The following is a 13,089-nucleotide window of genomic DNA, read 5'->3' as shown; positions in this document are numbered from 1 at the left end:
TTGGCGCTGCAGTTGCAGGATAAATATCTGAAATTGGTTGCTACTTCCAAGATTAAAAACAAAATTCGGGTGCGTTAATGCGCGGCCGCCTTCCATTTCGTCATTTAAAGAACTGCCCATAAGGCACTAATAACGAGGGAGTTATTAATCATTCTCGATTGGGGTTCTGAAGGCCATGCTATTAGCTGCAGGGTATGTCAGCCTAGCCTAGAACTTGTGTGGAAAAAATACCACGTTCGCAGCACCTTTACCATTTCTTAAATAAAATATCTTTATTGTGTAAAGAGCACCCTGTCTGTCTATCACTATATATATATCATAAGCAGCCAACAAACCCTGACACCAAGGACAACATAGGAGAAATTACTTGTGTTTAATAAATGAAATAAACAAACGGTAAATTAATGGGAATGTAAGTGGATGAAAGAACAACTTGCCGCAGGTGGGAACCGAACCCACAACCACCGCATGTCGCGTGCGAAGCTGTACCAACTGAGCTACCGCGGCGCCGTTTTCTCATCCACTTTCATTTCCATTATATTGTCGTTTATTTATTGCATATATATATATATATATATATATATATATATATATATATATATATATATATATATATATATATATATATATATATATATATATATATATATATATATATATATATATATATATATATATATATATATAACTCCCAGGGTTCTACTAGTACACATAAATACCCAAGAAAGTGGATGGGGAAACGCCGCCACGGTAGCTCAATTGGTAGAGCATCGCACGCGACATGCGAAGGTTGTGGGTTCGGTTCCCACCTGCGGCAAGTTGTTTTTTCATCCACTTTAATTTCCACCAATTTATCATTACTTCATTTCATTTATTAAGCACATGCAATTTCCCCTATGTTGTACTTGGTGTCAGTGTTTGTTGGCTTCTCATTATATGACTAATAAATATCGGGTCCCTCGGTTAACCCCCTTTCTTCTCGTTTAAATATATATATATATATATATATATATATATATATATATATATATATATATATATATATATATATATATATATATGTATATGTATATATATATATATATATATATATATATATATATATTTATATATGTATATGTATATATATATATATATTGTGTAAGTCATAAAAGATGTCAATTTACATATCTAGGTGGTGTACCAAAGAAACACTTTATATCTAATGCTTTTTCGAAATATTTGGGACCTAACAACAATAAGCAAGCACGGAAAAAATAATTCTGCGTCAAGAACGACGGTAAAATGCACATTGCAGGCCCAGGAAGTCCACAAGTAGCAGTTTATGTCGATTTCACAATAAAACGCTCAGGCACTTCGACATACGAAAGAACGGAAGAATGTAGTATTGGATTGACTGTATAATAAATTAAAAGGTACCGCACTGAAGTAGTCGTGAGATGATTTTTAGATTTATATGATGTGTAATCTTCGATACCTAAACTCACAATATTATGTGAACGCATTTATCTGTGCAAGATAGCAAGCTATTCTCCAGTGAGTTTTGTCAACGTCAGTGAAAAGAAACCTTCTGTCTGCAAGGTATCGCGATATGAGTATGTGGACATCTGAATACAGCGATACCTTTGAAGCCGACGGACATCTCGTCGTTGAATTCTTCACTAAACTTTCCCATCATTTCTTTCGTAATCACAGTCCTACGATTGGGAAAAAAACATAATAGATATATTTAGCACAAAATTTGATGCTGTAAATAGAGAGATCATACTTCTTCTTTTTTCTAAAATAGGACCGGTTGAAAAGAATCAGTTCGTCGGTCAAATTGTACATGACGACCACTTCGCAGAAATGTCTTCTGGCTGCGGTTGTGTTGTATGTCCATATAGGTTCTGTCGTATTCAAAAACTGCAAAGAGTCAGAAGGAACTTTCAGATTGATCTCCTAAAATACTTTTTTGTCACTCAGAACAAAATTTGTTTCCCGCTAATTCCTCAGCTATAGGCTTCGAGCCTAGATTCAAATATCCAGAATAATATTTGTCTATGTTGCGGTGTGAGAATTCTTTTACCGACAAGAACGTGTGACCAGAACATCGGATGCTTTTTGTGTTTCCTGTGCAAGAATTGAGCACCTGATTTTGGAACACGTGATACTGTTTTCCTTGCTTTGCGAACTTCGCTACTAAAAGAATATCAGCACATCAGCACCCCCACCACCACCACCACCACCACCACCACCACCACCACCACGACCGCCACCATCACCACTACCACCATCATCATAATCATGGCTACGCCGACTGCAGGGCAAAGGCCTCTCCCATTCTTCTCCAATTACTCCGGTCATGTGCTAATTGTGGTCATGCTGTCCCTGCAAACTTCTTAGTCTCATCCGCCCACCTAACTTTCTGCCGCCCCCTGCTACGCTTCCTTTCTCTTGGAATCCACTCCGTAACCCTTAATGACTATCGGTTATCTTCCCTCCTCATTACATGTCCTGCCCATGCCCACTTCTTTTTCATGATGTCAACTAAGATGTCATTAACTCGCGTTTGTTCCCTCACCCAACCTGCTATATTGATATCCCCTTAACATTACTCCCATAATTATCGTTTCCAGAGCTCGTCGCGTCGTCCTCAATTTAAGTATAGCCCTTTTCGTAAGCCTCCAGGTTTCTGCCCCGTATGCAAGTATCAGTAAAACACAGCAGTTATACACTTTTCTCTTTAGGGCTAATGGCAACCTGCTGTTCATGATCTCAGAATGCCTGCCAAACGCACCATTGCCCATTTTTATTCTGATTATTTCACTCTCATGATCCGGATCCGCGGTCACTACCTGTCCTAAGTAGATGTATTCCCACGTACTGCGGGGCAATAGTTTTGAGGTACGCTTGTATTGCATTGGTAGCGCATCTCTCCACTGAAAGACTCATTTGGAGTTCCTTACTAAAATAGACAAATGATCGCTGTCGTTGTTGGTTGTGAGGAACGAGACGTTGCATTTTTATAGAGAAGCTGTGGCTTCATGTTGTAAAGTGAAGCGCTCGAAAACGTTATGTGCTTCTTGATATGTTATGCTGGAAGGCGCAGCAAATTTTGTTGCATTAGGGGATGCGGCGAAGCTAAATGGATTGCCGAAGGAGCCATGTACGAAACTGCTGGATATGAACAGTGCCGATGCTCACCAAATAATGGATGCACAACTAGAGGCTGTTCAGGTCTCCAGGAAAGATACGGCTTCAGGCGTACAACTTGTACGGTCTGAGGCGCATGCTGAGGGTGTTCCGAACAAGATGGCGTCTCAGCAACGATTTCGTAAGTGACGCCGCTGGGCTCAACCAGCGCCAGCCTGGATAGCAGGCGTGTGCACTATACTTTATGACATTACGCTAGTTGGACCTAAATTTTCTTTGACAAGACGGCGTAACCAAAGCGGTGACGTTGAAATCCCCGCGGCTTACTCGGGAGCATCCTTATTAAATTCCATGGCAGTCGAGCAAGGTAAGGTGATATCACCGATCGAAGTGTGCCGCTCTTGTGCAATCTAGGACAAGGACAATCTAAATAGGTCGCGCACCATGGGACGGAAAGCGTGCCAAAAGCAATCACCAGAGATATGAGTGAGTGGTACACGATTGAAGCGCGACTTGGCAACGTGGCAGAATCTTGAAAACCTATGTAAGACTGTTCGAAAATGTTTAATCCGAATACTGTTACACGAGCAAATATTTCGTTTTAAATGCTTTGGCTGTCTAAGACAACAAATATTTTTTTTCATTTTATAATTTATTGGTTCGTCTCTAGTGACCCCTACCAACCTGTAATTCTGAGGCAAATAATTTGCTTGCCTGTGCGACCCAGCTATTATATCGTGTGGGAGGGCGGTGCTCACTTGAACGTGGTGGTTTCGTGCGACTTTCTTTATTTACTTGCGTGTTTTATCAATGTCTGGCGTACACTTCACTTCAAATTTTGCCTGACGTAGCGGATGTAATTTACGAGTGAACTGTGTGTGTGCAGCCTTTTTGTTATCGCGCAAGTTCAGACTGCGGCATCCGACACGCTATGTCTCGTCGTAACCATAAATAGGGAGCTCTCGGCATAGAAACGTCGCGTTATATTCTTTCATTCTCCATGACACAGGCTATGAGTGTTCAATAGTCAGCAAAATTAGCAAGTAGAACATTTTATAAATGATAATGTAGCGCGATGTGATTACGATGTGCGATGCGATGCGATTACGTCTGTTCTCTGTCCATTTTCCGTTTCGTCTACTCTAGCATTTTTTTGTCGTATATGTTGGTTTCATTTTTTTCTCCACTAATAAAAGCGAAGTTGCTTATGAAACCTATGTGGCACTGCAATTTATTTCCATTCTATTATCTTACCTTCCTAAGGAACCAGCAGGAGCAATTGCCATCAATAACAACCCATGTTCACCTTACGACATACGCCACTTCTATAGTTTAATGACACGCTGGCGCGTCAGCTGACGAAAGTCACAACCTCGCCTCAGACTCAGAAGAAAAATAGCTGCTGGCGTAACGGTCAAAATTTCGGACGCTAAAACATTGGGACATTCGTGTCAAACAACATAACCTCTCGACGTCACTTCCATTTCCGAGTGTGACATTGCAATTTTCCCTTTATTTTTGTTTCACACAAGCCCCCCGACACACATATGGCGACGGTTCCCCGAGCCGCCAGTTTGCTGACAGGTGGGCTCCGATTTAAGCTTCGCTAGCAGTGCACACATACCTTTATCTAGGAGGTATTGGACAAGCGTCTCGATACACTCGCTCGCCGGCGAGGAGTTCATAGCTCAAAGAACCGCTCAGATGGCGAAACACAGCGTGCCATGTCTTCTGCAAGCTTCGTGACACAATAATTTGGCTTTTGGATTCGAGTCTCAAAAAGGCTTTGTTCGTTATTCAGTTGATACGTGTTTTCGAAGGCCTCTAGTAACCGATGGTCAAATTCATCACAGTATGGCAAATGGTCGGAAAAATTTCAAACCACTATTGATACCATCAAGTGTGCCCTCATGGCCGAGCCTGTGCTTTGTCATGTCGACTACACCGTGCCTACTCTCCTACATAGTGACGCCAGCGGCCACGGTATCGGTGCTTTTCTTCTGCAACGTCAGGGCGATTCTGAGAAACGTGTTTTCGCATACGCAAGTCACACGCTGACAGCTTCAGAGAAATATTCTACGATTACTGCACAAGTGTTGCTGGCCGTTGTTTGATCCGTACGAAAATTCGACATTGTCTGCACGGCTGCCACTTTACCGTCGTTACGGATCACCACGCCTTATACTGGTAGGCGACGCTAAATAATTTATCGTAACGTCTTGGTCGTTGGATACTTCATTTACAAGGATACGGCTTCCAGGTCACCTACAAGCGTGAAAAGTAACACCAGCACGCCGATGCTCTCTCTCTCTCTCGCTCTTTCCTACCACCGTCTTCGAACGCTTCGTTTTCTCGCCACCTTCCATTACCGAATCTTAGGACGTGTCATCTGACGTTCCTTCGCTCGCAGCTCTCGACCGGCTCACATCTTACCATCCTCGCACGTTCGCATCTTGCCGACGTAGTGGCTCCTACTGCCACTCCATTACGGAATCTCTCAGCGGAACATCCCGTCCACCCACACTCGGCTCCGTCGGCAATCAAAGAAATTGAAGAAGCGAAATTCAGTGCTTTACCAATATGTGCTCCACCCCGATGGACCTCAATGGTTTCCTGTGGCGCCCCCTATCCCATCGAGCTGACATACTGGAGACCTTCCACGACGATCCCACGGCCGGTCATCTGTGTTACCATAAAACCTGTCAGTGTATCCGCAGCCGTTTCTCTTGGCCTAAACTAGCAACAAGCGTAGCGAAATACATGCTGCACGCTCAATGGGCCAACACCAAAAACGACTAAACTCACCTCAGGCTGGACTGCTCTAAACTTTACCGTGTCCTGAAGTTCCTTTCACCGTCGTTGGTACTGACCTGTATGGACCGCTACCGGTAAGTGATATAAAGTCACTGCTGTAGACCACCTGACGTTGAAACAAACGAATACCCAGCCGAGTTCCATCTTTCTATCTTTCAAGCCATCTTTCTACGTCACGGAGTCTCAGCACGTCCTTTCGACCAACCATGACAAGTGCTTTCTGTCGAAGGTCCTCCACGATGACCTCCATGCGCGCAACACCATCTATAAGACGACTTCCCACAACCACCCTCAAACAAACGGCCTTACGGAGAGTTTTCATCGCACGCTGTCCGACGTGATATCAATCTACATCAACCCTGGCCACGGAAATGACATGTCATTCTGTCAGTTGTCTTCTTCGCTTACAACACTGCCGTGCAACACACTATGGGGCATTCTCCATTTTTCTTAATGCACGGCCATAAGCTGAGCGCTCTCAGCGACGCCTCTTTCATGGATGCCGCGGCACACTCATCGACATTAGTGTGTGAAGAGTTCGTTTCGCGCATTGTCCAGCATCACCTGCGCGCTCGCAATAATGCCGACGCCAGTGCAAGCGATTGAAAAACTCGCTATGACGCATCTCACTCGGTCATTTCCTTCCACCTTGGAGACGATGTTTTACTGAGGGCCCTAGTTCTAGCCCCTGTGTGTTATGAGAAAAGTCTCAATCACGTTTTATCAGAGCCTACATTGTTCTGAAACAAACTTCGCCAGTGAACTGTCGCGTCACTCCCGTTGTCACCCCTTTCGACGGACGCTGCCCTTCAAGAGAGGTTTTGCATGTTTCGCGTTAAAAACATTTCGTACGCCGTTCACCGCCTTAACTAGCCCCCGGGTTTGGCCACTTCCGCGCGCGGGAGGACAGACTGCGAGCATCATTTTCACCCACCATCGTCTGCATCTGTATACATTCGTCATGGTCAGCGTCACTCTCGTCAGTGCATGGCCCTGCTAAATAAAGCTTCGAGGTATAGCAGCTGCTTCGCAAGATTTGTTGCTACGGGAATGTTGGGAGTATAGAAAGACTGTATTTACACTACATACACAAGCAGAGTCAGTGTAACTAAAAATGGCTGACCAGCAACTACACGCAGCAGCCAGCGTCCTCTTCTTTTATCCTTCCGTAACACGATCCCCGGAAGCTGAAGCGCCGCTTCGGCGCATGGTAGGCGAAGAATTGCGAGCGAAGTATCGCTTCAGCCGCGAAACGTGCAGTATGTCAACAGGCGTCGTACTGGAGGATGGATCAAACTTTAAAGGCGAAATCTCGTAATTGACGTCGTTACCTTGACATAGGACTTCATAAGGCCCTGTGTGCCGAGAGAGAAGCTTCTGGGAGAGGCCGTCCCGACAACATGGTGACCAAAGGGGCACCCAAGCACCTGGGGCGAACTTAACATCGGGATGTCACTGGTCATAACGCACTTTTTGTATATGCTGTGAAGCTAATAAACGAGATCGGGTGACTTGACGCGCCATGTGAGCGCGATAGATGACTTCACGAGCGTACTGAGTTGCAACATGGGTTACAGAAGGGAGGATGGTGTCAAACGGCATTGTGAGGTCGCGACCATACAAAAGGTAGAAGTGTGAATATTCTGTGGTGTCATGTCGAGACGAGTTATACGCAATTGTCACGTAGGTCAGCGTGGCTTCCCAGTCACGGTGATCGTTGGAGACGTACAGCGACAGCATCTCTGTGAGTGGCGTATTAGTTCTCCAAGGTGGAGGGAAGCAACTAATAAACGGAAAATGAGACATGCTCCCAATCATAGCAATTGCTACAAAGGAAACCCATACGGGTTCCTCAATAGAAAAGCCTCGTAGTTGAAGAAAAAAAAGTGAGTGTTTGGTTGAGACATTCCGTAAAACCGTTCGTTTGTGCGTGATAGGCGGTGGACAGCTTGTGCTCATTGGCACAAGAACGGAGGTCGTCGACAACTAGAGACAAGAACGAGCGGTCGCGTGTTTTGTGTTAGTGAGTGACAGTGCGCGAAGCCAGTGTCGTAGATAAAGGTAGTGGTACTGCGAAGACAACTTACCATCGAGAGCGAATGGCTGATGACAAAGAAGCGACGCGCGGGATATCCGAGGAGCCATCAAAACAAAATACTAAGAAGAAAGGAACCATTAAGGGCCGTACACGATGGCTGACGTTGAAGAAAATGAAGGAAGAATAGATGAGGGAGAGACCCTAGAGCCGGGTGGTGTTCGCACGCAAGTGAGCGCCGATGTAGTCAGTGTCAGCCGGGAGCGGGGGTAAACCGTCGGGCCGGGGGCCCGAGCTTCCAGACTTCTACCGGCCGAACCTGGACTGCATGGCTTCCGGAGCTAGGAGAAGGTCCCACCGCGTGAATAGAGTGAGCTGTCGTACCAGGGGCTCGAGTTTCTAGATTTCCACAGGCAGAACCTGGACTGCCTAACGTTCTGAGCTAGTTCAAGGTCCCACCGCGTGACAAGCTGGAGTTCGCTCAAGGAACGACCAGTGCCTTCTGTCGACGACGGCTCGGTGCTCTTCCCCTACGCGACCATGTATCAGAACTGTTGATGAGCCGCACCTCACTCTTAGTCTACTGTCCTTGTGTATTCGGACACACATAAGAACTATAGGATTAGAATAGCGCTGACTTTGATTAATGAGAACTGCGTTTGTTATAAGCAGTCTAGAGTGCACTTTATCCTTTTTTTTCTATACTTTTTTATGTGTTTTTTTCCTCTTCCTATATGTGAATATACATTCTTCTTTTACTTCCGAAATCAAATGATGTTCTCCTTCATTTGAATAGAAAACATGGATAGCGATATTATAAGTCGCTTTCCATAAGCGAACCGTGACACCGCGGTTTGTAATTAACTATCGAGGTGCACAGTCGTGGAGAAGCAAATCGACGATGTGTTGCGCAGCTAATCGGCAATGTCTTTGTGGTCCTGTTGCGTGTCCTGTAATCAGTAGTGACGGCGATCCGTTTATTCCTTCTTGTCGTCGTCGGAAAGGGCGGAGCAAGTCAAGGCCTACGCGAAAGAAAGGTTCAGATGGAACGTCGATTGTATGGAGTCGTCCGACTGGTGGAAGGGGAGGTTTCTTCCGGCACTGACACAATTTGCAAGTTGCGACATAACGACGATCGGAGCGGTAGAGACCCGGCCAGAAGAACTGGTGTCGTACGCGGTCATGCGTGCGCAAAACTCCAAGGTGTCCCGCCATCGGTGCATCGTGAAGTTGTTCGAGAGCGACGTATGGCAGATGACGACGAAGGCCAATGAGCAACTTAGGGCTGTCAGAGTTGATATTGCGGCGGTAGAGGATGCCGTCGTGCAGCGCGAACATGTGGCACGTGCCAACGGTGCTGCCAGAGTGCACTCCGGCGATGATGGTCTATAAGGATTCGTCGCGTTGTTGTTCAGCGCGCATGTCGTTCATGTCAGTAAAAGCCATCACGCAAGTCACCGGATCATGCGCAGCAGGATGAGAAGGATCAACGGCGTGACGAGAGAGGCAGCCAGCGTTCTTGCAGAGGCGTGTAGACTTGTAACTAATAAGAAATGAAAATTCCGGGAGCCGCAAACCCAGCGACCAAGCCGTCCTGTCAGGTCCCAGAGGGAAGACAGCCAGCAGAGTGCGTGGTGGTCTGTAACGACCGAAAACGTGCGGCCGTGCAAATATTGCCGGAGCTTGGCGACTACCCAAACAAAAGCCATTCACTTGCGCTCGGTGGTGGAGTAATTTCTCTCCGCCAGTGACAGCAGGCGGCTGGCGTAAGCTATCACGCACTCGGTACCATTCTGTAGTTGGACGAGAACAGCGCCGATGCCATGGCCGCTTGCGTCAGTGTAGATTTCAGTCGGTTCAGATAGATCAAAGGGGGCAAGCATGGGAGGGGTGTTCAGAAACCCGATGAGAGCGGCGAACGCGTGAGCGTGCTCCGGGCCCCATGAGAATGTCGTGTTCTGCTTTAGGAGATCTGTCAAAGACAGAGAAACGTCGGCGAAGTTTTTGACGGAATGGCGAAAGTAAGAACACAGGCTGGCGAAGCAGCATAGGTCTTACGCAGAACGTGGCGCAGGGAAACTGCGAAGGGCGCGAACTTTTTCCGGATCTGGTTGTACACCGGATGCGCCAAGGAGCTGTCCCAACACGGTAATCTGATGGCGCCTGCATTCATGAAGTTCCGTTGGAGGGCGGCTTTTCAGAAGACCGTAAGAATGGTAGCGAGTCGGGTAAGGTACGTGGCTGCCGAACGTGGCAGAAAAAACAATAACATCGTAAAGGTAAGAAAGAAAGGTGGTCCATTTTTAGCCGCGCAGAAGAGAGTCCATCATGCGTTCAAATGTCACAGTAGCATTGCATAGGCCAAAGGGCATAACTTTGAACTGATATAAACCATATTGTGGGATGAAGGCCGTCTTCTGGCGGGCCATTTCATCAACTAAAATCTGCCAGTAGCGGAATCGACAATCGATGGACGAGAAATATTTAGTTCCATGCAAGCAGACCAAAGCGTCATCGATGCGTGTTAGTAGGTAGACGTCTTTTAGCGTGATCTTGTTTAAGTGGCGCTAATCGACGCAAAAACGCCAGGTACCATCATTTTTTTTCACAAGGACGACAGGCAAAGTCCAAGGGCTGGCTGATGGTTCGATGGCCCCTTTGGGGACCATTTTGTCCATTTCTGATTGGATGACTCGACGTTGAGCATACGATATACGATAGGGACGCTGACGAAAAGGATTCCCATCTCCAGTGTTTATACGGTGGCGAACAACAGATGTTCGGCCTAAGAGACTGTCGCCGAAATCAAAGATGTCACTGTACGATTCGAGCAAGAAACGTATGTCGGTGGCCTGTGCAGTTGTCAGGTCAGGTGCAATTATTTTCGCGAAGTCATCCGGTAACGAATGAGAACTGTGAGCTCCAATCGGCACTAATAAACCACCCTCGGAATTAAGACTCTCAGTGTCAAATTCGGTACTACTAGAAACACTGGCTACGAGCATTCCGGCCGGTAGCACTCATGAAGAAGTGGTCTGGAACATGTGGTTACTACGGGACGATGGAGAATGCAAACGTAAAGAACAAAGAACATTGTTCACCAGTGTTCATATGGGTTTGCAATAAACTGGATACTTGTATTGCATTATATATTTGAATCATTCAAAGCCTAAAGGACTGTTTGAAAGCGTTTTGAAGAAATATAGGAGAATTCTCACTAGACAGCTCCCTGCCACTGATTGAATCATTCTCGTGCAAACACAATGCATTTTTGTCTGATTCATAAAGGAGTGAAAGAAATTGTTTTGCGGGGCTCTAAGTAGTGCACAGGGTCTGCCGTAGACACGACAGACACAATCATTCTGAAGTATGCTGTCAATGAAACGTAGTACTTCCCCGTTGTTAGCTAGGTTCTTGTAGCAATAAAACGACAAAATTTTCCAGGTAGTAGATGCCCTTAAATTTGTTCGGACGAGCCGTTTGATGTAAATCGCGTATTAATACTGCAGCACACTACCTAGAAGCGATGTAAAATTATCCTGTTGAGAGCCACATAGGTTGCAGAGGTCGTAACAAGTATGTCCAACGATACGGGAGGGAGAAAAGGAGAATGTGCAAGGAAGAGGAGCCTTAATGAAAAGGTTCATCTAATGACTATTTTTCATAAATGGATTTGACTAGGTTCCCCGTGCCTAAAAAATAAAAAAATGAAGAGTAAGTAAGGCTGAAGGAATAAAGCCAATGGCAAAAAACATCTTTTTTCACCGAAGTGCCACAAGAATACCCTGAATGTTTTGGTCTACGTGAATATGTAAGTGTTAAGCTATACTGATTTAGTTACGTCAAGATGTGCTTACCCATGGAGCTTAGCATATTCGACCACAGTAATATATGACTAAGGTGCAGTGCATTGAAATGCGTTTTGTAAGCTGCTCGGTCCATGCTGTAAAATATGGTCTAAAAGCGTACAAGCTGGGTATATCTAAGACAGCCTAATAAAAGCCAAGATGAAAACTCGTATAGCGGTTTTAGGCACCATACGGCTAAGGCGGTTCAGCCTTCTTGGATTGAACCAATGCCTGAAGGATTACACCAAGGAAGGGGAAGTGCAGGGTTTTAGAGGCAACCCTTAGTGGCTAATGTTGTAGCAGATTTCCATTTAGATTGAATTTTAAACACTAGGTAGAAAAGCAAATATCGTCACCATTTCGCAGTATATTGTATGTATTACAGTTTTGTGCAGTTAACAATGCCCAAACACCAAACGAATGGTATGAAGAAAAATGAGTTACCTTCTTGATGTCATTGTCTTCGTAGTCATCCTGGGAGAAACTAATCATCAGCGACTTCTGCACCATCACGAAAATGATAGTAAGAAGTGACGTAGTAAACCACATATTGCGGTACTTCTTAGTACACGCTTATTTGAGGGCGCGCTCGACTAAACTCTTTAGCACCTGTGCACTGATAGTGTGCACACATTCAACGAAGCTTTACTGCCATTTTGTTATTGTGAAGCGCATGCAGCAGGTGCGCACGCAATATTTCGCTGTCAGGCGAGGCTGTGCGTCGCTAGAGCAAAGCGTTGTTTCAAAATGTGTGGACGCAGCCTTTTCTAAGAGCTGTGCGAAAAAAAAATACAGAATACCTGACGCAGTCGGTAAAGCAACGCCTTTATCGTCTGTGACATGTCTATAATCTTTACACTTTTCAACGGGTGCACATTAGCCTTGCGCAACAGCTTTGAATATCTCCGTCCGTAATATGGGAGAGGAATAACCTCTCGGTTTGGTATTCAGTAGTCACTTTATTCAACCACAAAGTATTTTTGGAAGCTGCAGCTGCTTTGGTTTCTTGTGTCGCTGTAGGCGGAAGGAAATGCAGCTCTGTAAGGATTCGGTTTACCGGATGTAGTCACTTGAATCCCGTTGGTCGAGTTGGGAAAGAATAGTGCTGGTGCTCTCGCGTTTATAATGAGAGATTCGGCTTGGTATTGTTGCACAGAGAAATTCACCCGTGTCGCTTTAAAGTTCCATGCTTGATTTAATTGTTGGCATTAGAGCCTGGGTAGATATGTGGTTCTTTATGTCCAAGTTGTAATAAAG

The 13,089-nt window shown here is 45.5% G+C and overlaps 1 protein-coding gene across 2 annotated transcripts in view; it reads right to left on the bottom strand.

Annotated features, from left to right (window-relative positions):
* LOC135898972 (uncharacterized) overlaps nucleotides 1-12,511 on the bottom strand; it is a 30,056-nt gene extending 17,545 nt beyond the window's left edge. Inside the window, exons 1-3 of one of the 2 annotated variants that reach the window (XM_065428229.2) lie at nucleotides 12,277-12,511; nucleotides 1,769-1,905; nucleotides 1,624-1,697 (exon numbers count right to left, since the gene is read on the bottom strand). In XM_065428229.2, the coding sequence (XP_065284301.2) occupies nucleotides 1,624-1,697; nucleotides 1,769-1,905; nucleotides 12,277-12,381 (316 nt within the window). In that variant the 5' untranslated portion in view covers nucleotides 12,382-12,511. The remainder of the gene's footprint in view (nucleotides 1-1,623; nucleotides 1,698-1,768; nucleotides 1,906-12,276) is intronic. The other variant, XM_070521338.1, reaches the window with a different exon arrangement.
* Nucleotides 12,512-13,089: the final 578 nt, after the last annotated feature.

Source organism: Dermacentor albipictus, chromosome 7, assembly GCF_038994185.2.
Source record: "Dermacentor albipictus isolate Rhodes 1998 colony chromosome 7, USDA_Dalb.pri_finalv2, whole genome shotgun sequence".
NCBI lineage: Eukaryota > Metazoa > Arthropoda > Arachnida > Ixodida > Ixodidae > Dermacentor > Dermacentor albipictus.
Note: the sequence above shows the minus strand (reverse complement) of the source record. Positions and strands in the feature narration are given on the sequence as shown.